At 43.6% G+C, this 15,302-nt stretch overlaps 1 protein-coding gene across 4 annotated transcripts in view; it reads left to right on the top strand.

Moving 5' to 3' along the window:
- AKAP13 (A-kinase anchoring protein 13) overlaps positions 1 to 15,302 on the top strand; it is a 189,155-nt gene that overhangs the window by 71,439 nt on the left and 102,414 nt on the right. For all 4 annotated transcript variants that reach the window (XM_066592822.1, XM_066592824.1, XM_066592823.1 and 1 more), the window contains exons 5-6: positions 3,681 to 3,864; positions 12,094 to 12,286. In XM_066592822.1, coding sequence (XP_066448919.1) covers positions 3,681 to 3,864; positions 12,094 to 12,286 — 377 coding nt within the window. The remainder of the gene's footprint in view (positions 1 to 3,680; positions 3,865 to 12,093; positions 12,287 to 15,302) is intronic.

The raw sequence follows: 15,302 nt of genomic DNA, 5'->3' as shown, positions 1-15,302 counted from the left end.
AGAACGGGGGTTGTAATGTGTCTGGCCGTAAGCTACCTGCAGAAACATCCCGATTAGCATCTCCTGTTCCTCGTTAGATGTGGTGTTGGGGTTGGCACATCTCCCAACAAAAAATACCAGACAAGTTAACGTGGGTAAAGAATGCTTTGTGGTTTGGGGGCCGTGGCTTACTGTAGAGATGGATCTTGGAATTCTGCAATATTTGTCTAAACCTTTTATACTTTTCAGACCTAAACACAGGCTCCGGTTATTATTGTTTCCTCTGGTTTGTCCAATTTTCATTTGCTTATCCGATGGCGCTGGAGCATGCGGCAATCTGTTGGCTCCCCAAAGTAAATAGCCACTGATTAAGTGATTTGACAGGCTTGGCTAGTTTATGTAACGTATAGGCAAGGATCTTCATTCGGAATGCTACCTATTGTTTGTAGCAGTTCTAGCTCAGTGGTTGCCAACCTGTGACAGATGTAACAACTTGCAGACTGTCGGGATATGCAAGGAGTTAAGTTTTGCAACATGCTTGGGTTGGTGACCACGGCTCTAGCTCACAAAGGAAACCTATTACTACGGTACTTCCTTCTGCCCTTTAACTCTAGAAGAGCTCTTGTAGACGGGTGCTATTTCTTCTCTGTTTTCCCTTCATGTAACCGAACCTGCGTGGGCTCTCCGCACATTAGTGAAGGGTATTTAAAGCTCTCTGACACGGTCTTTGCATTTAGAGAGGAAAGTAATTCATTATCTTCCAAATGATTCCGGTATCTTGTACGGAGCGCAGATCCAGTGGGTGGCTTCTTTCAGCAGACACATCAGACACATTTGTCAGTTTACACCAGTTCAGCTGTCTAAACAGCCCAGGCTCCCATTTCCCCAACTCTCCTTGAACTTCACATCTGTGAGGCTGCTGCACATCACAACAATACCATTCAGCCAAGGACACTTAAAGCAAGCAAATCCGCAGCGCCCGGGAGCCTTTATTTACAATACTGGTAGATCTCCTGCTAGTAGCAAAATAGAGACGTGCTCCATGTATTCTGGCATGGTAGCGCAGCAGCTGGTTTCGGATGCACAAAATAGTAAACAATGGCTCGCATCTGCAAACACCCATTTGTTGGCAAATATTAGGATGGATGGGCACAAACAGCCTGTTTAAAAAAAAAAAAAAAAAGATATATATCTATCCTAATTTGCTTATGCAACCATTTTTAATGGACGTGTCCAAGAATACAACTCTACAGCGTTTTACAGGACCCGGTCATTGGAGTTGTCACGAAGTAAACAGTAGCTTCCAGGAACCTGATACTTCTCGAGTAAAAGGCAATCAGGAAGCAGTTAGTCTAAGGCTTGGAATACAGCCAGGTACAAATGTATGACCTGGTTGTAAGGAGAGGTGGATTTAATTAAAGGGGTTTTGTCATTAAAACAAAACCCTGTCCCCCAGCTAGGTTCTTCCTCCAATGACAAATGAGGGTATACTCACTTCTCCTGGGGCCCTGAAACGCAGCTGACAGCCGGGAGTTTCATTGGTGGTTTGTCCCATCTTCAGAAACGTACCCATTGTGGCCTAATCTTATATCCGTATGCACAACGGGGCCTAAACTGAAAGGGGCATTAAACTTCAACAGTTTTTTTAACTTTTACATGATTACCATTATCTATTGGATAATGGCGATCACGTGACCGGGGACCGCTCACCGCAGCCCTCGATCACTGCTCGAGGCCATTGACTACCTTTTAGAGCCAGGAGATTTGAAATTTCCCAGGCCCTTCCCAGCTTCTGTACTTACACCTGCTTTTTTGCTGACAGGCGCATGCGCCAAAGTTGAGCAACGGTCTACAGATAAAGATTCCGTCGGGGGACATCGCCAGAGGCCTTGGATAAGTAGTTTCACCTTCCCTCACAGTTCAGATCCGTGTCAGGAGGTGAAATTTTGACTTTATTTTAATTTTATATGATCGACGTTACTCATTGGGTAGCGGCGGTCACGTGACCAGGGACCGTGTACTGCGGACCCCCGTGAAATCTCAAGGCTCTCAGCTGCATTTAGTAGTCAGAAGGGGGAGACTTTAAATTACCCTTGCAATCTGTGAAGCCGGAGTGCGGTCTACGAATAAATCCGGGGGCCTTAGGTACATAATTTCATCTCCTCTCATAGATCATAACTTAAACTTTTTTTTTACTTTTTAATGATTGCTGTTGGATAACAGTGATGATGTGTACGGGAACCACATACAGCGGTCCCCGGTGATATCTCTCTGCTCCCAGCCACACATGCTAGCCGGGAGCAGAGGGATTTAAAATTTTTGGGGATGCGAGCCCTTCTGTGCATGCGCCCGACATATGATGTCAGGTGTGCATGCGCAGACGATGACTTCAGGTCCTGGAATGACCAGATCACCGCCGGACATCACGGAGGATGAGGGTGAGTAGTTTCATCACCCCTCATGGGTCCGATCCGTGAGGGGAGCTGCAACTAACTTTTTTCCCCACTTTTTATTTACTTTTATGCGATCGGCACTGTCCATTGGATAGCGTCAATCGGATGACCGGGGTCCTGATCTCCTGGCTCCCTATGACAACTCCAGGTTGTCGGCTATCTCCGGCAGCCATCAGCATGGAGTTGTCATGTCCTCGGCCCACGTGGCTTTAATCCCCAGAAGAAACATGTTTTTACGCCCCTGAGGATTAAAGCCCACTTAGCTAGGACGTAAAAAGGCAGTGGGACAGTCACTGAGGGGTTAAAGACACTAAATTGTTCAGAGATGAACACCTTTTGCAAATGAGATGACCTATCATCTGTATACATATATTTCTCTTAACACCTCTTATAAGAGATGCAAAGAAAGCAAGCAAAAATTACAAGGTGCAGAGACCCGTCCGTGAACTGTGGATGTGGAATGTGTGTCGTGACTCAGTATATCCCGCCAGCTGCTAAATGGGGAACAGTTACAGCGCTGGCCCATGTTCAAGATACACAGGTGAGCCAAAGGAAGGAAAATCCTCCATGTATTTCTGGCTTTGATGTCCCTCGCCTCCCATCTAGGTGGGGGTCTCAGATTCTGTGCGATTTATATCATTTGTTATATATATTAAAAAAAAAAAAAAAAAAGTGTGTGTGTGTGTAATATATTTTTTGTAATCTAGTTCCATTCATTTCTGTGAAAGTGGAGTGGAGCGGGTCTGAAGGGTTCTCTTTAACTTGGGTGTCAGAGTAAAGAGACTGTCGAAACAGAGCAATAACCTCTGGTCAGGTATTATAAATGGGTGCAAATTAAAAGCAAAGTGCATAAATAATGAATGTGAACCAATTACAGACACTGAGGCTGAGTTGCCCATGGACTTTGGACTTCGTCAGCAAATGCAGCTGGCATTATGTCTAGCGGAGTCGGAAAAAGAAAATAAAAATTTGAGAGAGATGCAAACAGCTGCTAAAGATAATTTTTGGCCGAATGATTGATTTATTGGCTGTTTTTATGAATGGAGATTCAAGGTACTGAAGAGAAATAAATGGTACAAAAAACTACGGGGTGAGTACAGGAAGGAGGGCATGATGAAAATATTAACAATTCTATTCCTTTTTATAGGCTCTCATGGGTCATTGGTGCTGAGAATTGCATGCAGCCTGGCTTGTACATCGTTCAAGTATAGAATGGCTGATACTGATGTCTTTGCACTTGTCTTTCAGATGGTCCTGGGCAGGAGACATTAATGCACTTTGCTGCAAGGCTCGACCTCTGTGCATTGTCCAAGTTTCTTTTGGAACAACCAGGAGGGAGAACATCATTGACCATTGCCAATAGTGAAGGAGCTACGCCTGTAACCCTAGCTTTGGAACGAGGCTTCCTGAGGTTGCATCACTTGTTAACAGAGTACGCAATATTACTTTAATTATTGCTCTTTATATGTATACATTTGTAGAAAACTGGTTATTTTACTTAACGGGGTATTCTGGAACTTCTATATGTAAGCACTATATGATTTAATATTAGCAGAATACAGCTACCCTGTTTCCCCTGAAAATAGGACTGACCCTGAAAATGAGCCCTACACTGATTTTTTTTTTTCCGGGTTGGCTTAAAATATAAGCCCCACCCTAAAAATAAGCCCTAGCTGCATTAGATTTGAAAAAAAAAAAAAATATTACCTAGCAAGTATGGTTCAGGTTCTTTTCGCTGCTCTCCAGAGCTCCAACACGCTTCTTGCAGTCCTCGCACACCCACAGAAGATCACTTCCTGGTTACAGGATTCATAAATCCCACCTTCAGGAAGAGATGGCTCTGATTGGTTCTTCGATCGCTGCATTGATTGGCTGAGCAGCACTCGAGAACCAATCACAGGCATTGCCTTGTGTAGGTGGGATTTATGAATTGGCCAATCAATGCCGCGGCTCAGCGCATCGTAGATCCAGAGAGCAGTGGGAGGGACCTGGACTGAGCCTGCTAGATATGTATAATAAGACATTACCTAAAAAAAGACCTAGCACCTCTTTTGGGGCAATAATTAATATAAGACAGGGTCTTATTTTCATGGAAACATTGTATTAGTAATGCGTCATGTGAGTATTTTGCATCTGATTGAGTATTCTGGATGCCCATAATGTGACTCCAGGAAAACGCTGTATAGCAGCATCCGCTGACATCATGTCCATACTGTCGCCTTCCGGTCCAGCCCACCTCTGATATCTGGCTTCAGTGTGCCTTACATGGGTGGGCAGACAGGACCAGAAATGTGAGCGAGTTCCAAGCATGTGTAGTCAAATCTGTATACACATGCTTGCACATGAAAACACGGACCAGCGCAAAGGGGAAGTTGTAGGGAGTAAAGGTTGTCTGACAGACGCCTCTCCTTCACAGTTGATCAGATTTGGCCAAGCCAAAAGAGTTTTTGTGTGGGCTATAACTTTCAATGGGCCACAGATCCTTTGTCTATAGTCGCCTTCAATAAAGGTGAGGATGAACTCTCTTCCACTCATCCCTATTGAGTATACTGAATGCATGGCAATTTTAATGCCTCTGCAAGGAAAATGGAAAAAAGAAATGTAACCCAAAAAAGGGGTTCACAAGTGACATTTGGGCCGGCTTTACATGGGTAAGAAAATTGCTTGAGATTTGTGTTTTGCGAAACACACGGATATGAACCCCATTCTTTTGAATCACATCTCCCATTGCGGCCGGTGGCAGCATCGTACCACGTGCTAAGTGCAATCGGTGCAATGCAAGGTCTCCCGTCGAAAGCAATGGGAGAAACTCTGCGACCCTCCACCGCGGCTGACAGCTGTGGTGGAGGATCACAACTACCCTGAAGTGATGCGAGGAGGATTTGACCTAAAAAAAACGCCTCACATCCACGGGTAATTCACATGTTGGCGAGCGTGAAATCGGACCAGGATTCACGGCCTGATATCTCGCTCGCCCATGTGAAGTTAGCCTTGTAGTAAGTATCCAGGCAAATATACATTTTCCGGTTTATATTTTGACGCGATTCTTGCAATCTGTTCAGTCTACACATTTGTTTGAAGAGCGCAGAGTGAACCACATGTATTGGGGATGCCCATGTGGGCAGAGCCCGGCCTGCCCTGTGTGCATGGTATATTTTCGGTCATCCACAGTTACATGTTCTATCTGGTTGGCCAGTGGTTGACTCGTGAGATTAGTGGTATATTACCCGGCTGATATTGTTAGTGCCTGATTTGCACACCGGCTCTCAGCAGCGCTCCCTCCCTTCTGGGTGAAGCAGGAAATGTAAAGTTTTAACAACAGCTCAAAGTTCACTTTAAGTTGTCATCATAACCTCATCTTTTCGAGAGGAGAACTTTGTGGTTTCTAAAATGAAGGTAAAGTGAATTGACATCTTGGGCTGTAATGTAGTAATAGCATCTGTTCTCCTGCAGTACAGGGAGATATTTAGTGTATTGTGCATTTGGCCTGTTTTTGCTGCCTGGCTATTGCTGTTTGCTGATGAGTATGTATAGCAAACTCTAGAGAGCTTCCCCCAGGGGCGCCATCGCTTCAGAATGTAGGGGGCGAGTTGGGGAGCGATTTCTGCAGGGTGCCCAGTGGAATCGTAGCGTCGCTGCATGTGGTAATGCTCATCCCGAAGTTCGCCACCTTGACATATCTGTTTAGTAGTTTAAGTAGTTTTGTGGGGTCGAGAGTGTTGAGAAATGAAGGCAGATTCTGTAACTCCCAAATGGGGGGAGCTGTACCCCTGCGTGGCCTCTTCTGCTTCATTTCCCACCTGGATGCTACATCCAATGGCTATACAAGGCGGTTTGGGAACATATCCTGGGACTATGCCATAAATGTATGTGATTGCAATACCCCTTCAATGGGAAAGGGTTTGCGTGGCATCAAAGACTGCATTTATGTGACTCTCCCAAAGACCACCCTGTCCGTATGACTTATTAGGGTAGTAATAGAAAGCCGGTCCCAGGACAGCGACTTATATGTGCATGTCCTGTATGACTTCATGCTCGCTGCCTGCAGCTTGGTGCTTTGCTGTTGGCTCTTCGTTGGCTCCTTCTCTCTGCCTGCTCAGCCCGGCGCTCCTTCATTATTATATATCGGAGGACGTGCCAGGATATCACAGGACTTAAATATGGAATACTAGCTTACCCGTCGCGCGTTGCTGCGAAGACAGACAGACATACATTCGTTTTTATATATCTAGATAACAACCAATCACAGCGCAGCTTTTTTAGGTTACCTCAGTGGTATAATATATAACAACCAATCACAGCGCAGCTTTCATGTTACCTCAGCAGTATAAAATATAACAACCAATCACAGTGCAGCTTTCATGTTACGTCAGCAGTAAGAGAAATAACAACCAATCACAGCACAGCTTTTAATTTACCTCAGCATTCTCAATATCCAGGAATTGTCTTGTGATACGTTTGGCGGATGCATCATTTTGTAGTTGAGCACGCATCCCGTTGCTCCTAATGCCTTTTGCTTTTGTGCTTGAGATGGAAATCAAACGATCTTTGTCTGGGGGGGGGGGGGGCATAACTGTCGACGACGCTCGCACGCGCGCGCGCCACCTATCGTAGGATAGATGTACTATGCCAGTAATCTTCCCAGGAGTGTACTCAACAACTTCCCATTAACTTTTCCTATTTATGACATAATCAATGCTCGTGCCAAATTTCAAGTTTCTATTACATATGGAAGCGAGAAAATTCGATTCCGTACGTAAAATTTGGACGCCAATTCTTTTGTGCCTAGAATTGAATAATCGAGTTGGGACCGATTAGCTTTTCCTATTTATGACATTCAATGCTCGTGCCAAATTTCGAGTTTCTATGACATTGGGAAGCGAGAAAATTACATTCCGTACGTAAAATTTGGACGCTAATTCTTTGGCGCATAGAATTGAATAATCGAGTTGGGACCCATTAGCATTTCCTATTTATGACATATTCAATGCCCATGCCAAATTTCAAGTTTCTATGTGAGAAAATTACATTCCGTACGCAAAATTTGGACGCTAACTCTTTTGCGCATAGAATTGAATAATCGAGTTGGGACTCATTAACTTTTCCTATTTATGACATAATCAATGCTCGTGCCAAATTTCACGTTTCTATGACACCGGAAAGTGAGAAAATTACATTCCGTACGTAAAATTTGGACGCTAATTATTTTGCGCATAGAATTCAATAATCGAGCTGGGACCCATTAGCTTTTCCTATTTATGACATAATCAATGCTTGTGCCAAATTTCAAGTTTCTATGACATTGGGAAGCGAGAAAATTAGATTCCGTACGTAAAATTTGGGCGCTAATTCTTTGGCGCTTACAATTGAATAATCGAGTTGGGACCCATTAACTTTTTCTATTTATGACATAATCAATGCTCGTGCCAAATTTCAAGTTTCTATGACATTGGGAAGCGAGAAAATTAGATTTTCCGTACGTAAAATTTGGGCGCTAATTCTTTTGCGCTTAGGATTGAATAATCGAGTTGGGACCTATTAACTTTTCCTATTTATGACATAATTAATGCCCGTGCCATTTCATGTTTCTATGACATTGGGAAGCGAGAAAATTAGATTCCGTACGTAAAATTTGGACGCTAATTCTTTGGCGCTTACAATTCAATAATCGAGTTGGGACACATTAGCTTTTCCTATTTATGACATAATCAATGCTTGTGCCAAACTTCATGTTTCTACGACATTGGGAAGTGAGAGAATTAGTGGCAGTGATGGAAATCGAACGATCTACGTGGGGGGGGGGGCGTAACTGTCGACGACGCACGCGCGCCATTGTACTATGCCTATAATCTTCCCAGGAGTGTACTCAACAACTTCCCAAAGTTTCATGGCGATCGGATGAATGGTGTAGTAGCGCATAAAGGACAAACACGCACGCACGCAGACAGACATACATTCAATTTTATATATATAGATAGATGTTACACCAAGATTTTACCACAGTCGTGGAACCTCAGCAGATGATTGATGCCAAAGTGTACAATCCACCATGTAGGCTTGTGTATTAGACTGAGGGCGAGCTTCATGCCGCTTGTGTGGATGTAGATGATGGGGGGGCACGATGTTTGTTGTACAGGGCAGCCACAGAAAGTTAGCCCGACACCACACTCTTATAAAAACTGAATTAAAATATTTGTTGCCCGTAGCAACCAACCAACAGCATGATTTTGTTTTACCTCTGTAGTATAAGAAATGAAAGCTGCGCTGTGATTGGTTGCTATGGGCAACATAGATTTCTTTTAGGGCTCACTCACACGGGCATATTTCTCACGTGTGTAATACACAGGGCTAAAAGCCCAATGGATTCTATTGGCCACTCACACCAGCGGGTTTTTTCTGCGCACATATGGCAAAACGCAGCATGTCTGGTTTTTGCGCATATTACATACCAATATAGACTAGGGGTCTACTTTTCCATGGCCCTCCCTATAGATGCTATGATGGTGATGATTGAGTATGTATGTATATATAGAGAAAGAGAATTACATACACACGACCAATCATTGTAAATATCTTCTGTATGGTTCTCTTAAATAAGGACCCTTCATCACACAGTGGTATTCTTTATATTTTGCGTATATAACCTGTCTTATACTGCAGTTAGCTGAGGTCTTCTGACAGCAGGGATTGCCTCACTTTTCTTCGCTCTTTGAACTTTTCCGAGCCGTCCTGGCCTTTACATTGAGTAACTTTATTTCTGCCCGTACAACATGGTTAACACACATACTAATTCTGTCACTTCCCTTGGTTAATATTGCCAAATATATCTGCAGTGCATTAATGATTAACCCTGGCTTTGCTGATCCTAGTAGTTTTAACCTCCTGAAAGTTAAAGCCCTCCACCTGAGGCCGATGTTCTGCAAGCATTTGTTTTCCCTACCTGTTTCCATAGCTGCTGAGCGGCTGGGGCGTTGGGAGGGGCGAGGAGAGTTGCTATGGGACTGACCTGTGTTGCCTCTTCAAAATACTGATTAAGTGTATTAGGATGTGATTAGGAAATGGCATACTAATGAAGAGAAGTTATACGTGCGGTGAGGATGTCAGCCCGGCTGCAGTAGTGACTGGGATTCTTTCTGAACGTTAAAGGGAAAAAAAAAAGTTGTAATCCTGTAATCCCGAAAAATGTCTAATTGCATAGGAAGAATTATAGCTAGGAACTAGTGCTGCAAAACCATTTCCACTGACCCGAGAGGATGCATATCTGTTGGCACTGCAGAATGGATGGAGTGGGTAGTGGGCATCAATGGCTACTGCTGCATTTATTTGGGGCACTCGGGACCCCTGTTCCCATAATCAATAGGGGTCCTGACGATCAGACCCCCATGATCAGATGCTTGCCCCTGGATAAGTTATTTTGCGGCCAACCCCTTTTAATACCCATTCTAATCCAAACTAATCTATATGAAGGATTCTTCTATCCGTGTCCCCGTAGACCAGCAGTTTACTCCCTTCTCACAGACCCATGTGTGTTTGCATAAGACAACTTGTCACAAGACCAGAATGGCTAACTCTCCATTTACGCAGGGCGACTGTCGCCTACACAAGCGTGCGAGCGAGTGAGGTCACCGCCAGTTGTTCTCACTCGTACTGAACGTTTAGACAGGTAGATCACTGAGCATCGCTCACTCCTTGTTACTTTCTCCCTCAGTCCTTCACATTCTATGTGAAGCACTGAGCAGGCAGCCTCGTGGCGAGGAGTGAGCGGACTGGCTATGACTTTTATGCCGGCTGAAACGGAGCGCCAAACAAATGATGGCTTTGCTTTTAGACATAACGATTATCACAGATTGTATCTCGTCAGAGCCATTTACACGTAACGATTGAGCTAAATTAATTCAAAGGGGGTCTTAAATGGACAGATTCCAATTGTGAAATCCGTGATCACCGTCTGCTCAGAGGATCCATGACACTATGCAGGCATTGAAAGGCATTAACTCTCATTTTTTCCTTCACACTTGCGGATACGAATTGCATATTCCGTGAGCATAAACCAAAAAAATTGCAGCATGTTCTATTTTGCCACGGACTGCCTCCATTGAAGTCAACGGAGGCCGTCCGAACTACAGTCTATACGCAATTAACATTGCTTAGCGACAGTGCGGAAAATACAAAAACGTGAAGAAGAAAAAAAAGCCGCCACAGTCATCTGCAATAAAGAAAAATCGGGTACGCAGGGTGACAAGCTGGGCTCACAGCTGTAATCCGCTGCGGGCCTCTCGCATGCGGAATCTGACCGGTTCGTGTGATAGCGACCGAATAGCCATTTTACACGGGCAGACAGTCACTTAAACGACTGCACGATTACTGGCTTTTCGCTCAGCGCTTTAGTTTTTATGTGACGAGCTGAGCAGGGAGCGTTTACATGCCACAAATAGTTTTTTTTTTTTTCACACACTGAACGATTATCGCTCAAGTTTGTTTGTTTGAATGGATTTTGAGCAATTATTGTTGCGTGTAAACGAGCCATAAGTCTGTATGAAATTATCACGTGTCTTCTCTGCAGGATTTCTACAAGACTGTTTGTTTTAGTAACATGCAGAATATGGCCAGCTTCCATCATTATGCCTGCGTAGCTGTTTAGGGCCTCTGTTTGTTTTATTATGGGGTAAGTTCTAGGGAGATGGATGGGGCATGATTATATATTTTAATTTTTGTTAATTTTTTATGTTGACAGAATGTATGAAAAAATATAATTCTGCCATAGTTTTTATGCTGTTTTACTGTTTGTCATTCATCAAATCTACGACATAAGTTTAAGTGAACATTCCTTTTTTTTCAAGCAACTTTTGCTTATATGCGAGTCGTTGTGATAATTAGCAAAACTGCTATTTACTTAATGTACCTAAAATAAAGGTTTTGTACTGAAAAATCACTCTAATGTGCGGCCTTCCTTTTCGCTCTCTTGCCCATTGTTTGCATTCACATGATTGGCATCAGACACTAGGATGGCATCTTAGAGGATTAGACACCCTGCTCATTGAACGGTGCGCCTAAAGACTCATTTACACGTAATCATTATCTCTCAATATTCGCTCCATTGTAAATGCGAAAAAATTGCTCGCTTGTCGTTCGCGGTTGTTTAAACTGACTTTTCAGTCAGCTTTAAAAAACCTTGTTAGTGCTTGCTGGCATGTCGTTTCATGTAAATGCTTCAAGCTCCGCTCCATAGGAGGCGGAAGCGCTGAGCATGGGCGGAATTGATATGTAAAATCTGCATACATCACCCGCGCGGAAGTTCTGCAATTCAAAATGCTCATAGGAAAGCATTGGCATCCGCAACTAAATTTAAGCATGCGGATTTGATTTGTGGACCGCTTGGTGCGGAAGACAAATCGCAGCATACTGAATTTCAGTGTGGATTCTGCGCGGACAGGCTCAATAGAAGTCAATGGGTGCGGATGATCCGCAGTGCGTACACAAATACATTTGCAGATGCACTGTGGATTTGAAGGTTAGAATCAATTCAAAAAAAGCACCTTACTAGAAATCTGTTTGTTGGTGATCATGGATATGTGTAATGCATTCAGTTCAGATGTTCTGTATTTCTGCTGATTTGTGTATACTTTGCAATATTCATTTGGCATTATTGTTTATCTTTTAGAGAGGACCTCCAAGAAATAGACATCGATACTGAAAGTTCTCATGTTGAGCATTTTGGTGACTTTTGGGTGAAACACCATTATGGACTAAATGTTTACACTTTAACCAAAAAATCCCAAGCAAAGACACATGACAACATGGAAAACAACATTAAAGAGCTGAATAACTACATCCAAAGTCATCCTCCCTGTCCGGTAAGTCATGAACAAAATGAATGTGTTGAATGTTTTATAAAATGTAGATAAATGCATATAGTCCTTTTTAAACTAGGTTCTTTATAATCTGATTCCTAATAACTAAGTCTTAAATCATTTACGGCAGGGAAGGACATTTTGACTTATTACATATGAGCAACTGTGACGGGGGGGAACTACTGGTTATTTTCGGGGAGACTTGAAATATATAAGTCCTACCTCAAAAATGAGCCCTAGCTAGACTACATGAAATGGAAAAAAAAACAAAAAAAACATTATCTAGCAGCTGCGGTCCGGGTCGCTCCTGCTGCTCTGTGAAGTTCCGTAGCTCCGCCTGGCTTCCTGCACTCCTCGATCGCCGGCACAACATCACTTCCTGCTTGCGGCGTTCATAAATCCAGCCTCCAGGAAGTGATGGCTCTGATTGGCTGAGAGCAACGCTTGCTGGCCAATCAATGCAGCACTCAATGAACCAATGTGAGGAAGTGATGTTCTGTTGGTGGTCGAGGAGTACAGGAAGCTCGGTGAAGCTACAGAACTTCGCAGGCCAGCGAGAGGGACCCGAACTGCAGTTGCAAGGGAAGTATTAATAAGACATCCCCTGAAAAGAAGACACTGTGCCTCCTTTGGGGCAAAAATTAATATTAGACAGGATCTTATTTTCAGAGAAACACTACATTGCTTCTGTTGTTAGTCCTAGTGAGTGCATTGGGAACATCATTTGCTTTGAATTGTGTTTTTGAATGATTATCGCTAAAAATTTGATAAAACTATGACATATTAGCGATAATCGTTGCTTGTAAATACTACCATTGTGCACTTTTCTTCTGAATGATGATTTTTAGGTGAGCTTAAAAACCATTGTTCAGACCGCATGCAGTGTTCTCCAAGGGAGTAGGAGATAAGCTTGTATTCTCTCTGCTGGTGATGGGAGAAAACAGGAAGGTTATCTGCATGGGAGCTAGAGATTACATTGTTTTGTCTTAGCAGGTGGTCTCAGCTCTGCATTTGGCTCCATTATTCAGGCATGGGCTGCGGAGTTCCACAAGCATCTCCTGGAGGCTCATTTGCACACAAATGAAGCTGATAAAGCACTAATGGACATTAATGCAAAACGATCGCTGAAGCCCCACTTACACGCAACAATTATCGTTCAAAATTCGCTCAAAAGCCATCATTTGAGCGATAATCGTTGTGTAAATGCTCCCATCTTTCACTCTTTGGCTGAACAATGATTTTTAGGTGAGCATAAAATCCATCGCTCAGCTGGAGTTGCATAAGGGCCCGGCATCTGTTTCAGTGCAATTTTGGCTATGTATTGGTGAAACCAAGGCATGGCACCTCTCCTCGGACCATTGCTGTGCTGTAAATGTTTGTGCCTTACATTCACCGCATGTGGGAGAGGGGTAACAAATGTTACAGGTGCATAATGACCAAATACCATTGCAGAATTATAGCCGCTAAATTAAAAATTTCTTAAACTGGTCACATGACGAAGTAATAATGAACACACATATTAATGTCTTCAAGAGACCCTTTAACCCTTTCAGTAGCAGGTTTATTATTACCATGTCATGCCTCACATTGCCGTTTTTTTAAAGTCAACAATGCAAGTAAAAACCCCAGATGATTTCAGATAACAGCTCAGTGCTCTGCACATTTCAGCACTAGAGCTGTCCACGGAAATCTTCCAGGGTTTGACTGCATGGTCAGTGCAGCAAGCCCCAGAGATTTTCCGGGCGTGCCACTAAAGGGGTTAATGGGGACTGAATTGTTAATTCATGCTGGCTTCTGCATCAGTATAATCAGTCATTGCTGTGGTGAAAAATACTACTACGTACCCACAGACTTGGCAGACGTATGCGGAAACAGAGCAGTCAATGAAAACTGCAGTGTAAAGTTTAAGGCCGGGCTGATACGAGCGTAAGATTACCCCGTATTAGACATGTGCTGTACATTCGTGTAATACGTTGTTGTTCAGTACATTGGCTTATGCAGTTCCGCTCACATTAGCATGTAGGAATTGCATAATACATGAATGCAAAAAAATGCACGATGTACTTTACAGCGTGTTACATATGAGATACCATTGTTCTCTTTGGGCACGTAATTAACGCCACTCATACGCAATGTAATTGTGTATAGGTGGCGTGTATACGTGCCGTCACTGAGCAACCGCATGGGAAATGTAATGAAGAAAAAAAAAAACCCTAACGCCGAGGTGGACTTCGCATGACAGTGACCTCAAGATACTGTCAAGCACAGTACAATTTTGTTGCCACAGCCATAAAGCGCTGCATGACCCGCACAGCGTTTTTACGCATACGGACATGTGAGCCTGGCCTAAAGGATAGAGCAACAACTTGAGTGGGGAACTGGATTTCAGAGTACATTACATTTTAAATAAGATTTTGGATAACCTTTAACCTACACATCAGCTGGCAAGTGCATAGGGGAATGTTACTGTTAAAACCCTTAAGGACCAATATATGGTGCTTGGTCCTGGGCTTTAATCCCAGTTGATAGCAGAAGTATGGCGCTCGTCCTGCAATCAAACAGGAGCAGTTTGAGTCGTCAGCTGTTCGTCACAGACGAGGACCTGGAGGAGAAGGAAGAAGTGATTTTTAAACGCTTCTGCCTTCCTCTTTCTCTCTGCACTGCATAGAGCTCATTGAGCACCATGTAGCCTGTAAAGGAGCAGTATTACTTCTGCTATTAGACCCGGCGATCAGGTGATTGCCGGGTGCCCCCTGGCACAGAAGAGCTGCAGGGTCTTAACAGACCCTGATCAGCTGCTAGGCACAGCTGTCACTGTGCCTAGCAGCTGAAATGCAATAATTATGCAATGATCTCTACTGATCATTGGAATCAAGGCCCCAAACCTCCTTCCAACTGTGCGGTGAGGAGGAGGTTGAAGGGAGCATTGATTTGACCATGTGCGCTGCTGCTCCATTTAGTGTCTATGGGGCTGATGGAAATGGCGTTGCACTCCAGCTTCCTCCATCAGCCCTGTAGA

The sequence above is a fragment of the Eleutherodactylus coqui genome, chromosome 2 (genome assembly GCF_035609145.1).
Source record: "Eleutherodactylus coqui strain aEleCoq1 chromosome 2, aEleCoq1.hap1, whole genome shotgun sequence".
NCBI classification, from domain to species: Eukaryota; Metazoa; Chordata; class Amphibia; order Anura; family Eleutherodactylidae; genus Eleutherodactylus; species Eleutherodactylus coqui.
The sequence above is the reverse complement of the archived record's forward strand: the minus strand, read 5'-3'. Positions and strand labels throughout refer to the sequence as shown.